General features: G+C 39.3%; 2 protein-coding genes across 2 annotated transcripts; both read right to left on the reverse strand.

Annotated features, from left to right (window-relative positions):
- Positions 1 to 614: 614 nt before the first annotated feature.
- On the reverse strand, positions 615 to 3,168 carry LOC103424381 (myb-related protein 308-like). The gene is made up of 3 exons (XM_008362464.4): positions 2,864 to 3,168; positions 2,590 to 2,719; positions 615 to 1,694 (listed from the first exon to the last, which is right to left on the reverse strand). The coding sequence occupies exons 1-3, from the start codon at positions 2,994 to 2,996 to the stop codon at positions 899 to 901; spliced, it is 1,059 nt and encodes a 352-aa protein (XP_008360686.2). The 5' UTR covers positions 2,997 to 3,168; the 3' UTR covers positions 615 to 898.
- A 1,861-nt stretch (positions 3,169 to 5,029) lies between these two features.
- On the reverse strand, positions 5,030 to 9,208 carry LOC114825459 (uncharacterized). The gene is made up of 5 exons (XM_070823209.1): positions 8,249 to 9,208; positions 7,643 to 8,005; positions 7,228 to 7,510; positions 6,639 to 7,127; positions 5,030 to 6,417 (listed from the first exon to the last, which is right to left on the reverse strand). Exons 1-5 carry the CDS (start codon positions 9,206 to 9,208, stop codon positions 5,030 to 5,032), a joined length of 3,483 nt encoding a protein of 1,160 aa, XP_070679310.1.
- Between the last annotated feature and the right edge of the window lie 5,738 nt (positions 9,209 to 14,946).

Raw genomic sequence — 14,946 nt, forward strand, 5'->3', positions numbered from 1 at the left:
CCGAGGCCGACGACCCAGAGCGTTGGATACAAAAGAAGCTGAAGACGACGCCGCTTTCTCACTTCCATCGCATTGTTCAGATCGATTATGCTCCATGGGTAATTTAAACAGAAACTATAGGATCCAACTGGTGGAAGAAAGAAGAAGAAAATTGCACTCTGCCTTTTGCTCCTGCTCATGAACAGGGATTGGGTGTTGTTGAGGTGCAAAATGACTTTTATGCCCTCATAAATACTGAGATGGACCGAATAGTGGGTGGAAAATTGAAAAATTTAACTACAAGGGGGTGATTTGATTAATAATACAAGTTCAGGGAATTAATTGATTAAAATTAAAGTTTGAGAGAGAAATTGATAATAACTTACATATTCGGAAGAAAATTAGCTAATTCCTCTATAATATAAGATATTTAATTGCTAGTTTTTCCTCTTTACTCTATTTTCATAATATTGTTAGTTTTCACTTTTCGTGAACTTTTTCTCATTAAGGATCCATGCAACCAAACTCGTTATTTTTGTTCATCGTTCAAGTGTATCATAGCTTGGAATTTAAGAAGCCATGCATGTGGAAGGAAAAACCATTTCGTACTATTTATAGTTCAACACCAAGACAAATGATCAAAGGTCGCGTTGCATGTATTATTCATTCCTCTTCTGTTCCCAAATCCAAATTAAATAAACATTCATGCATTTTCTTTTGTACAGCTCACTTTAATTTCACAATCGATCAATCTCACCCCAAAATTAAAGAAAACAAACTCTGAACTCAAAAGCCTGGACCATTTTCAAAAGAACTTCAGAAAAGAGAGAGAGAGAGAGAGAGAGAGAGAGAGGTGCACAGGTGCATGGTAAAGTTAGGAGGGACAGCAGTGTACGTTGTTCAGACCACCATTAATATCTTATAGAGATGGAGGAAAAGAAGAGAGTTGTACTGCGTTTGATGAAGTTGGATGTGCAATACCATGATCTTGTCCAACAAGTACTGTCGCTTGATCATCAACAACACTGTCCCAAAATAGAAAGCTAGAACATTGTTGTTGGGTAACAACCCATTCATTCAACTCCTGCCTTTGCATTAAGCACTCCAAGGCTATCTGATCATGGTTTCCCTCCTCATCAATATTGTTACAAGATTGATGATGATGGTGATGGTGGTGATGATCAACGTTCGGTGCCATGTTGTCCATGTTCTCGATCAACGGTGGCAAATAGTTTGTATTCATGGTAATATTATTAGTACTGCTACTTGTAGTATTAAATGACATTGTCACCGGAGGTGGGAAAGCCTGGACTTGATGCTGATTCAAATTCCACGGCTCAGATGAGTTCAAACCAGTCGCGACAATCATGTCTTGGAAAATCTCCCCACGAGCATTGTAACTGTCTGGAGCTGCTTCAATATTGGCAGTAGTACTTGTATCAAACATGAACATAGGGCATGTTGAAGAAAAGAGGGTTTCTTGAGCTTGAGGCTTTATGATCGTACTCAAATCTTGGTGTGCAAAATCTAGTTGATTATTGTAATTACCCAGTTGGGGAATTATATGTTGATGATCAACACTAGGTGGTGGACTTATTGTGGTAGCACTTGAAGGTGTGGAAGGCTTTCGTATCTTCTTTTTTATCCATGAATTCCAGTAGTTCTTAATCTCGTTGTCTGTTCTTCCCGGCAGATGGCTTGCTATATGAGCCCATCTACATATATGTAAATTACAGTTATAGTCATGCATGTATAGTATAATAAAGAGCAAATAAATTAACTTCCATAAGCAATTAATTAATTTGTAATTTACATTAACAATATGATTGTGTGTATCTGCGTTGATTTCATGAGCTGAGATGTTCAACGCCAACTTCCGAAGTTGACTACTTAACGTCTTTCGCAAAAAAATAAGGTGGAATGTGGTTCTTACTGTACAGTACAGGTGATGAAGATAGCTTCTGGACTAGCTACACGTAAATTTAAAACATAAACCTGACGCAGCAGCTCACCCACATATATTTGATTCCGAAAACTTGTTTTTAAAGTTTGTTTGTATTCAGTTAGAGGTCCATTTCACTTAAGTTTCTTTTCAAAGGCCCGGAACCAATTAATTTATATATTATTGGAAAGAGGGTTTTTTTTTTGTCTATATTATTATTGGAAAGAATAAACGTGACCAGTACGTGATTTTATATATAATTAAAACCATACGAACTCAAACTTCAAAACCACTTCTTCCAATTACATACGTACAACCACAACAAAACAGCTTCAAATTTACAGGTTCTAAGATAAAACAGACTCGCCAAAATCTTGAAATAATTTGAAAATGGTGCAATGAATTTAAATTTTCAAAAGCGCCGCTTCTTCAAGAAAAAAAAGGGGTAGAAATTAACTTCATCACATTGTGTAAGAGAAAAATATAAGCTTCCCAAAACCCATTGAGCATTTTCGAACGTGGCAATGGCTTTAAATTTGGAGGGCCGAAAGACTATATCAATCAATGGGTGGTTAATTTGGATTTGATGCATGCACAATCACAAAATATTAGGAAATAAATAGATTAATGAAATTAATTAGCTAATAATACAGCTTGTTAAATTAAACCTGTTGCCTACAACCCCATGGAGGCTAATAATCAATTTCTCTTCTTCTGGAGTAAATCTCCCTCTTCTAATGTCAGGCCTTAAATAATTAATCCATCTCAAGCGGCAGCTCTTACCACACCTTTGAAGCCCTGAAAATTACACAACAATTAAGCCCCTTTTATCATCAGGAATTTAATTAAATTACGATATAATTAATAGTAAGAACACACAGAAGGGAAGAGATAGACAGATATATAGATAGATAGAAACAGAGAGACAGAGAGGACCATGACCAGCTTTTTCTGGGACTTCACTCCAACAGCCATAGCCATGAGTTGTGATGTATCTGATCAGTTTCTCATCTTCCTCAGGGGACCAAAGCCCTCTCTTAACCTTCTGTTGGTTGCAGCAAGAATGGTGCCCCATTATCGATCTTCTTAATTTGTAATTCCTAATCTGTTTTTAATTAACTTAAACCCTCCAAACTCTGCTCAATTCTGATAACGTTTGAATATCAGAACTGATGAAACTCGATATAGTGATGATGGTGATCACCAACACCAAATTGGTGTTTTGCAAGGTCTCTCTCTACCTCCCTTTAAAAGTAATACAATTACAGTAGGAGGCTATGAGGTTATGAGCCGACGTGATGGGGTCCATAAAGGGTAGCAGATTTACAATGACATTCCATCAGCTACCTCTTTCTCTCTCTTAATTAATTATATTATATTCCTTTGTTGGTTACTATTTTCTACGTACATATTTGTGTATTGTGTAACAAACTTCACGTACTCTAAGTCGTGCTGGTGATTCCACACACCTCGCTGCTTGTTCTGCTACTGTCAAGCAATTGGTCATGTCAACCAATCACTTTGTACCACGTCCTGTATAGCAACAAAACCTACATGTGAGGATTTATGCTCCGAAATGATTGGGAGAAAGAAGGCACTGTATTTGTCTGACTTTTTGTTCAAGAAGGAATGTATTTATGTGTTGAAAATTTGACAAAAAGGGTAATTTTATGAATAAATTACGCGCCACCCTGGTGTAACGTGTGATATATGCTTATGTAACCTATTGATCAAAGAAATATTACATGCTATCTGACAAGGGATTTGGTGTTTTCCTAACCTGTAAAATAATTGTTATAAATCCTTTTTTATTTCATTTTCATAACTATATCAACATAATGGTTTTGTATATTGCGATTCTTAGAAAAAAAAAAACCTAGGAAATTATAATTCATGAAATTTTGAAACTACATATAGGAACACATGAATCAGCATTCATTGAAATTCAAAGTCCATGGGTTAGTTGAAGGAGTGCAAAATTATAAGTTAATGAATTATAAATAGGATATATATATATATATGGTGGATTTGTGACACCACTTTTTTTTACACATTTTGACACATGTTTTTATGGGGTCCACTTCGTAATGCATTTTAACGATCCGAACTATCTGCCTTTTAGAACATCATTCATAGATCATCTTTGCAAATAATTATGCAAATCGAAAACCATTAAGATATTTATTTGTAGTGAAGAAAACAGATGAATACAGTTCTACAAAGAAACCCTAAATCCTTAACCAACGGTCATATGATTTCAGATTTGGGTGATTTTTGGTAGACATGATCATTGAGGGAAGACATAAAAGATAGACGGTTTGAATTGTTAAAATACATTACGAAATGGATCCCACAAAAACATGTGTAAAAAATTGTGTAGAAGAGGTTGTGTCATGGATCCGTCCCTATATATTCATCATTTGATTCCCTCTAATATAACATAAAATTATTAGTCTAAGTTTTTACTCGAAAAATAAAATTCTATTAAAGCGAAAAACTACGATACCGTTCCCATACAATAAAAAAGAAAAGCATTCTTTGCATGTGAAGGCAAAATGTGATCCCAAATGTAAGAAGTTTGCTTCGGGTAAATATCAAGGTTCTAAAAAACACTAGACGCTAGTCGGGTGGCTGGCTGTTTCCTAGCGCCTAGGCGGGGTCTAGGCGGCCACCTAGGCGGGGTCTAGGCGGCCACCTAGGCGGGGTCTAGGCGGCCACCTAGGCGGGGTCTAGGCGGCCACCTAGGCGGATTTAGGTAAATTTCTTGTATATCTTGTAAATAAGTGCATATTGATCCTTACAAAAAAATTATACTTGTATGAAATCCAAGGATAAGATGGTAAAAAAATTATAAAATGCAAAAAGAGTATCCAACAAGTCCAAAATTTAAAAACACATTAAGCATATATGCCATATGACCATAGCGAGGAGTATTGTAGGATGACACATGTATAACAAGTTCACAATTTTAAACCACTTAGACATAGATAGGATTTTTTATTTTATTTTTTAATTTCATTAAAAAAAAAAAACCGCCTAGCCTTGCCTAGCCCGCCTAGAGCCCATTCGATTTTTCCAATTTTTTTTTTTTGTCAAAGATAGAGTATATTATATTCTCAAAGGAAGGTTAATATCCTGGGCCAAGGTATTAAACAAAAATTCAGGCCCAATACAATCCCACACGAAATCCCTTCCTTTCTCACCAACATACTTGGTCACCAAGTGAGCAGCTTTGTTACTCTCTCTAGACACAAAGATGAAAACAACAGCCTGCATCCTACGTGCTAGAAACTCAATGTCACCAAGTAGACATTCAAGCCTGAAATCTTGGGTTAGCTCATTTCTGATCATTTGAACAATAGTTTTAGCATCAGATTCTATAATTACATTCCTAAAACCCCTCAGTAAACAGTCTTCGAGGGCCTCCCGGATTGCTGCTACCTCTGCTGCAGCTGCGGAGTGGAATCTTATGGATCCCGATCCCCCCGCACCCTGGAGAACACCAGCAAAATCACAAGCCACCCAACCCAGACCAGCCTGTTGCGTCACTTTGCTCCAGGCCGCATCCGTGTTGATTTTTATTGTACCAAATCCAGGTTTATGCCAATGTTTCTGTCCAGCACCATCGTGGGCCACCTTGGTCAGAACTGGTTTCATACTCTGCTCTCTCTTTTCCGCAGCGTTTCTATACTCGGCTAGACTCCTTCTCCAGTCCATCAAAATCTCAGCTGGTTCATGGTTTTTATGATTGAAAATTATATCGTTTCTGTTCTTCCATAGTCGCCAAAGCCCAAAGACAAATTCTTGAAGAAGTTCCATCCTGTTATCTAGTTGGTCAACCCGGTTGCAGAAACTCGCCCAACTTTGAAGGAAGTCAACGCCCTCTAACTCGATGGAGTTAAGTTGAAGAGGCGAACAGAACCAGAATCTGTGGCTGGTCTCGCAACGAAAGAAGAGGTGATTCTCTGTTTCATCAAACTGCCCGCACACCCCACACACGTTGTCAACACGCATATGCTGTCGCTTGAGATTCCTTCTCACCACTAAGGCATGATTACAGCATTTCCATATAAAAAATCTCAACTTACTAGGAACATCTAGGCACCAAATCGATTTCCACAGAAGGTTATGTTTTGTCTTCTCACTATTCAAGCCCCGCCCTTTTCTTACCGAGTGCACCATTTTCCATAAGCTCCATAGCAACCCCGTATCCCGTTTCACCGAGTAAGTCCCACACGCAGTGTGAAACCACCTAAGTCTGTCGGTGGATCCTGTTCTACTGATGGGAATACTGAGAATAACATCCGTCTCCTTATGGGTGAATCCATCCTCAATAATGTCCACTTTCCAAGTTCGAGTGGTCGGGTCGATCAAATCACAGACCAAAGTTGCGTTCAGATTTTCCTTGGGCCTAACTTGGAACGTAGAGGGCACAGGATACCACGGGTCATTCCTGATGCTGATACTTGCACCATCCCCAACCCGCCATAGCAGACCTTTTTCCAGCACCTTACGGGCATTGAAAACACCCTTCCATCCTCAGGAAGACCTCTTTCCCCCAGTCGCCTCCCTGAAGGTTTTCCCAGGGTAGTATTTTTCCCTCATTACCTTTGCAAACAGGGATTCCGGGTTTAGGATAAGACGCCACCCAATCTTAGCTAGGAAAGCCAAATTGAAGCATTGGATATCCTTGAAACCCAAGCCCCCCCCCCCCGACCTTTTTCCTTTTGGAGTCTATCCCATGAAACCCACTGAACCCCTTTGCGATTCATGCTCCCCCTCCACCAGTAGCTGCGAATTGCCTTTTCGATATCTTTGCAAACATCGATTGGCAACTTAAAGCAACTCATTGCGTGATTAGGCATAGCCATAGCAACGACTTTTATAAGAACCTCATTTCCAGCTTGGCTTAAAAACTGCTCAGCCCATCCCACCATTTTCACGTCGATCCGCTCCCGGACATCCACAAAAACAGCCTTTTTAGAAACACCAAAGTCAGCTTGAAGTCCCAGGTACTTCCCAAACCCCATTCTACTCTGAATGTTCAAAGTGTTTTCAATTAATTTCTTTTCCCGTTTCTTGACCTTCGCTCCATAGAAAATAGAGCTTTTAGTCATATTTATCTCCTGCCCCGAACCTGCAACATAGGAGTTCAGGATTTCCCGCACACCTTTCTCATCCTCGACAGTCACCTCACAAAATAACACTGAGTCGTCAGCAAAAAATAGATGTCAGCAAAAAATAGATGTGATATCGGCGTCCCCTAGGATTCACCCGCACCCCATGAAGGGACCCATTTTCCATACCATTCCTGATGAGGGCAGAGAACCTTTCAGTACACAGCAGAAATAAAAATAGGGACAGAGGGTCACCTTGCCTCAATCCTCTCTGCGGCAGGATATAACCCGTAGGAGCCCCGTTCACCAGGATACTATAGGAGGCAGTAGAAACGCACTCTTTTATCCTTTTGCAGAACATAGGATCAAACCCCAGTTTCGCCATCATAACTAAGAGGAACTCCCACTCAACACGATCGTAGGCTTTAGCCATGTCCAGCTTTAAAGCCATGCCACTCCGATCCTCTTCGGTCTGGTGCATCAAGGAGTGCAGAATTTCATGGACCACTAGAATGTTGTCTTGAATATGTTTTCCCGCCACGAATGCTGACTAGTTATCACTAATCACCTTTGGCATCACCTTTTTTAGTCTATTAGTGATTACCTTAGCAAGGATCTTATAACATACATTACACAGGGCAATGGGCCGGTACTGCAACAAACTCTTGGGACATGAGACTTTTGGTATGAGAACCAAGTTTGTGTGGTTTAGTTTTTTTAGCAGTTTTCCAGAGTGCCAGAAAGCTTTAATGGTTTTAGTCACATCATTTCCCACCACCTCCCAGTGGTCCTGATAAAAACTCCCGGAGAAGCCGTCCGGCCCCGAAGCTCTCGTGTGAGGGATTTGGAAGGCAGCCACCTGAATTTCACTATTAGAAACTGGTGCTATCAACATTAGGTTGTCCTCATGCAAAATTTTTGCTTGCACACACCCCGTGATTTCCTCAAACTGACTCGGTTTACTGGACTTAAAGATATCAGCAAAGTAGTTCACCGCCAGTGTAGAAATTCCAACAGGATCCGAGTGCTAGACGCCCTGCGCATCCTCCAAGCCTTTTATCTTGTTTGAGCTTCTCCACTTCGTTGTTTGAGCATGGAAGTATTTTGTATTCTTGTCCCCATTATTCAGCCACTGGACCCTCGACTTGACACACCAGTACTCATCTTCCTTCCTATTGGCCTCCTTTAGTTCTTCTTCCTTTTAATGAACCTCCGCCGAGGCAAAATTATTTGACTGATAGGCCTTCCTTAATTCCCTTTTCAGCTTATCAATAGTTTTTTTGGAATTTCTACCTTTCTTTCGATACCACCCTTTAAGACTCATTCTGACAAGTTTCAGCTTCTCGTAGAATCGAAATGCGTGAAATCCCCGACCTTCCCATCCCCAGTCTTTTGTGACGATGTTCCTGCACTCTTTCTGATTACTCCATCTTGCATCATACATAAACCTATTTCCTCTCCACTCTTCGGATTTCTTTGTGGTAAGGAGCAACAAGGAATGGTCAGAGCCTTCTAATACAACATGTATGATTTTCGTATCTGGGTAAAGGTTAAACCACCCCGTGCTTGCAAGACCCCGGTCGAGTCTCTGTTGGATGGGTAAGGAGTCCCTCTTGTTGCGCCAAGTAAAAGGATACCCTTCATAGCCTAGATCCACAAGCTCATTATTAGCAATAAATTCCCTAAAGTCCCGCATGCTAGTCACCGATTTCAGTTTGCCACCTTCTTTTTCACCATTACACAAAATATCATTGAAATCCCCTATTAGGAGACAGATATCACTTTCCTTCACTATACGATTACCAAGTGCCCTCCATTGGTCTCTCCTCATTTTCTCATCAGTACTAGCATAGATTCCAAAAAGCCGCCAATGATACATTTTTTCCTCGTCCCAAACTTTGACTTCAATCATGAAGTCAAAATGTTTCACCAAGAGAATCTGTGAGGCATCTCTCCAAAATAAGCATAAACCACCACCAATACCTTTTGGTTCCACAGTGTGCATAAATTCCATCTCGAGTTTCTTCGTAAGATAACCATAACGACTGCTTTTGTTCTTTGTTTCAAGCAGAATCACTATGTCAGGGGTGTGAAGCCTATTTTGCTCCAACAGGTTGTCAACTATCAGGTCACCCCTAATACCCTGACAGTTCCATACGATAAGCTTCATGGGGTATTGGGAGACCCCTCAAGGCTGGTCTCCTCCACCTCACTTATGACCTTTGTATCTCGCTGTCTCACTCTCATGTTTATAGCCAGCATTCCGGCCGCTCACTCCTCCACTTCCGCCAATCCCCTATTCTTGGCTTTTATCTTCCTCGAGATAGCCTCAATAATTTGTCCCAAGTTGAAAGGATCAAATTCTTGGTTACATTGCTTATCTCCGAGCTCATCCCCTGCCTCTCGAAAGTGATTCCCTGCATTCCTAACGTCTGCCCTGCCAATTCCCCGCATTCACTCTCACAGTTGCCTAGTGGGGCATTCTCCTTAGGCATAACATTCAAATCAATCAGATCTCCTTGTTCCTTCACTATTTTGTCCTCCCTCGCCACACTCACCCCATCCTTAGAGCCCTCCTCCCTCTCATCTAAATTGATCAAAGTAACATTTTCTACCCCCTCCGCCATCGTGCCCCCTGGCCCGATCAGGCCGGCATCAAAAGCTTTTTCCCTTGCCTCCCTCTCTTCTTTCTCTTTTTCTTTTCTAGCCCTTACCCTTTCCGCCAACGACTAATCGTAGTCAGCAGTTCCAAAATTTAGCCTCATTTTTAGGGGCGAGCTAGCAGTGTCGAAAGTTTCTCCATTTTCGTAATTCTCCCTCTCCACGGTACCGCTACCGCCGTCTTCATTAGAGAGTTTCGTGTGGCGGACACTCCCCCGGTTCCCACTTGTGTTGGAAATCATCCCCCCGCTTCCCGTTTTGGTAGTAACTGTTCCTCCACTTTGTTGTTGCCTTCTGGAGCCTCTGCCACCTCTGATTTCTCTTGAAAACGACCCATTTCGGATCCCAGAATGCAGCGGGTAGCCTCTCAGGTCAAATGTGGCCTCAAGGTTTCGAAACGCGTAAATGTCATCTCCTAGTGGCTCACCTTCTGCTTCCATATCCGAACCATCCACTCTCTCTTTTTGCAGATTCTAGTTGGGTGCCCCAGTAATCCACATATGAGGCAATAATTTGGGAGATACTCATACTTGAATTCCACCCAAACTTTCCCTTCATCTGGAAACAGCACATATGTCCTTCGCATAAGTTGTTCCTTGACATTGAATCGAACCTTGACTCTCAGAAATCTCCCAATGCATTCCTTACTCACATTTCTATCCACCTTCAACACCGTGCCCACCAGCCCACCTATAGCGAGAGCAACAGCCCCGATCATGTTCAGATAAGGGATGTTGTGCAATTGCATCCAGAAAACTCCATGGGTCAGTGGAGCCCATATGTTCTTGTCTGCGTGTGTTCGGTCCGCCACCATAACCAAGTCGTCCTTGAAGGTCCACGGCTGGTCTACCTCAATCACATAGATTAGGTCCTGTTCAGACACAAATTGAGCAAGGAAACGCTGTCCCCTCAGGTCTCTAATCGAAACCCCGTTCTTCCCTCTCCACAGAGATGTAAATCTGTCGATGAAGACATCCCTGTGCACCTTCTTCTTTGTGAGCACCTCGACGACAGCATAGAAGTGAAACCCAATCAGGGCCTCCTCGACTTCCTTCCTCCCTATAACAATAACTTTCCTTTCTTTCTCAGTTAACTTGAGTTTGGATCCTAGATTAACACCTAGCTCCTCCATGTCTCCTTGCAGATCTCGTTCATCCATCGATCCTCCGCTCTTAATGACACCGCCAGCACTAGTAAGACCCTTCCCCACCGCAGATCTCAGATTTGGAAGAGGAAGACAAAAACTCGCCGAAAGCATCCCATGGGTCAAAACCCTAGACAAAACTTCGCCTTCTTTCGAGGCACCCAAGATTTTTCCAATTGATTTGCAAGAAAACGCCTTGGCTCACCACCGCCTAGGCCGTTTTTTAGAACATTGGTAAATATACTAAAAAACCACCTAGGCCCCGCCTAGACGAGTAGGTGCTCGACTCCTACCTGGCGCCTGAGTAGTGCCTTTTAGAACCTTATTGTCACCATCGCCGCCACCATCGTTATTACATGAGCATCATCGTCGCTCCTACTATGACCACCACCATGATTGCCACCTCAACCACCATCATCACCACCCCGTCACCACCACCCCCATCCCTACTTCTCCATCACCTCAACACCACCCTGCCACCATAATCACGAAAGACACCAACGTTACTACCACCATCTTGCCAATAATCACCACATGACACTTCCACCACCATCATTGCAATCACCACCTCATAAGACCACTTTTTCATGATAATGATTACCATTTCAACAAGGGTAATGCTAGGGAAACCATCAATTTAAACCATATTTTATGGATCATATTACTGTTCTTTCTTTACCACACAAATATATGACTAAAAGTCTGTGAAATTTATAGAGTTTATAACATATAGTCAGTAAAAAAGTCTACTAAACCTGTGAAAGTCTATCACTTTAAAAACTTAACAAAAATCGGTATAAATAATCTTAATATGCTACACCCCTAAATATCTCTCTCACACAAAACAGAAAATGCATGCAGCTGTATCATGTTTTGCAAACCAGTCTATTGATTATTTTGAGCTCCACACATTGAAAAAACTAACTTGAATCATAAAATAAATTAATAATTATTAATTCCCAGATTAAACTTTTTTTAAATAAATGAATCAACCTTTACTAGCAATTTGATAGTAGTTGCTCAATAATATACGCCTAACTTATAATACTTCGGCAAAGAAAACTGTAATACATATTACTTAGGTTTTAAGTATATTTCCATAATACTTTATGAATAGATTGTAAGACAAAAACAAAAAAATGAATAGTATATCTTTGCAGTACTTGTAACACAGGTTTTCAGATTGTGTTGTAACACGATGGTAAATTGGCAATACAATTTTTCAATTCCCTGCAATGTACTATTCATAAGAACCGCTTAGCTCATCGTACATAACATTACTGTAAATCCTTTTCACGTGTTTAGGCTAACATTTGTGTACTATGTGCCTCTTCCAATATGAATTGTCTGTCTGAGGCGTTAGCCCTTGCCATGAAGGAATTGGAACAAAAAATAGAAAGAAAAAAATGTATGAGGGGTAGTCATCTTAAAATAGTTAAGCCAAAAGCATGTCATGAATTTAACCTGGTGTGTTGTGAATAAAAATTTCAATTTTGTGTGTTTAAATAAATCAATCTATTTAGATTATCTATGTTTGTTTTACATGATTTAAAAAATCTAAGGAGTATAGTTAATTTACTTTTAAAGAGGCAAAATTTTACCATTTCTTAAAAAAATGTGAAACTGTTACACATAATATCGACTGAAATTAAAATTGTTTGACTTGATATCTCTCAAATGACTCAAAATGTTTTTCTGGTAAATTTTTCTACTGGACAAAAGAATCCTTAACTTTTTGTGTGAGAATTATTATTTTGGGCCTTAGTTTTGTTGTCAGCTCTGATCAAAAAATTTGTAGACCGGTCATGCACGTAAATGGGAATTTGAGAGTATCATATTGAGCCTTTCCATATATATACTAATTGATATTGAATTGGATATTCATATTATGTCACCGTTTTCATATATATACTAATTGATTCTGAGTTGGATATTCATATTCATATTATATCACCGTTTTCATATATATAATAATTGATTTTGAGTTGGATATTCATATTATGTCATTGAAGTTATTTATTGTGACTGTTTTTTCTTAAAAGAAATTAATTAACAATAAGAATGTAATGGGACTAATCTATGTGTTGGAGTTCGAATCCCCGTAATAAAAAGGTTATAACAAAAGAGTACAGATAATCATTGCCAAGTTGTACTTTAACGTAAAATGCTACGAATTATCAGCTATTCTCTGGTTTAGTTGGGGGACAACGGAGACCTCATGAAAACGAGACTATAGTGAACTCTGATTTCCCTATTCCTTAATGCTTGCATAGAGATTAATTATATTTTCTTCATTTAAGGGTCGTTTAAAAGTGCTTTAAGGAAAATATTTTTTGATTTCAAAAATACTTATTTTCAATAAGGATTTATTCTAAAGACATTTTAACCAAAGTGTTCAAGATGAATGACGTCATCTCGATCAACATGATTGTTGTACCATTATTTTGGTACGTAAGATACATTGGGTGACGGTGGCATCATGTAACTCATGAGTTATTTAAATCAAATTGTACTCTGGGTTAGTTTAGTTCCTCATGGCTTCCAAAATAATCATTGGACATTGAAAAGGACATCTATAGCTAGTTTGTTGCTATATGATTTAAGATCATCCGACAAAAAAATACACAGTGATCCAATACAATACTCTGTATTAATTTGCTATTGACTTGTTTAATTTTTTGCTTTAATTACAAGAAATGAACAAATTAAGATCACATATAGATAGTGTATGAATAACGTCTATGCGTACATGATTAATCAATTAACATGTTTGACACATCTAGTTGATATACCTACAACAACTCCTTGATTAGGACTCGTCCATAGGTAATTTTTTTGACTTTAGGGGTTTACACAAGAAATTTTCTTTGGCATTGCATCAATTTTGCTTGACCATCGGTTACGTTAACTATTTAGAGAACTATATATTGATGGATGATCACATGAATTAGATCGAGCATCAAACCAAAAACTAATTGGTAATAAGCGGAAAGACTCAAAATCTTACATACTACACGCCGGTGTGAAATTTTATCTCAACACATACCAGGTTGTAGTATCAATATTGTCACATACCAGGTGTGAATTTCCAAAATATATACTTCTTGATGGCCAAAACAGATTATGCATGGTTGATAAAAAAAAATTAAACTGTTGATCATTAATTATAATCAATCTTAATAGATTAAGGGTGATGCTAAAATATTTTTGCAAAAGCGTATTTGGGAGACAAGGTCCTTGTCTTGGTTGCGATGAATCCAAACGATTAGTTAGAACGTGGAACACTTAGGTATTTCTTTATATAGTTTTATATGGCATGCCAAACGTTTTTATACGTAGTTTGAAATATAATAATGGAAAGGGATCACCGAAATGCAGCGATCCAATGTCGAAAGTGAGAGGATGATGCAAAACATCTACCACATTTGATGTGAAGATTAAGAAGTGACTTTTGCTTGGATGGATCGCAAGCTTAAACTTTGAAAGTAATATATTTACATAAAAATCATACATATATTTTAAATAAGGATCTTTGGGAGAAGAATCGGAAAGGAGCAATGATTATTATTCTTAGCTTTAAGGAGGAGCAAAGGAGTTGCACTTGGGCCTACCCTTGGGGATTTTGAGTAGTGATTAGTGAGAAAAGACATTGGGACTTTGCCTTTATAAGCATTGGTTGGTTAACTCATTAAGTCATGGATGAAATGTCTCTACCATAATCTCTTTTGATTATTTAAATGTACTGTTCTTAACATCCACTCTCTCTTGTTAATTAATATTATTAATTAAAGATAATGATGACTTTGATCACTTGTACCCTACATGATGAATCTTTGTGTGGGCGCTACTTTCCTTATATGTTAATATTAGCCGCCCTTACCCCAATTTAAATCCATAGATATACCTAGACCCCTATTTCCAACAATGGAAATTCTTCATGAATGTCTGGTTTTTTTGTCACATCTCGGCTCAAGCCCCCACCATATTCCGGACTTGACTCCACCGTAACACAATATTGTCCGCTTTAGGCCCTGACCACGCCCTCACGGTTTTGTTTCTAAGAACTCACACGAGAACTTCCCAGTAGGTCACCCATCATGAAA

This window comes from Malus domestica, chromosome 06, assembly GCF_042453785.1.
Source record: "Malus domestica chromosome 06, GDT2T_hap1".
Classification (NCBI taxonomy): Eukaryota; Viridiplantae; Streptophyta; class Magnoliopsida; order Rosales; family Rosaceae; genus Malus; species Malus domestica.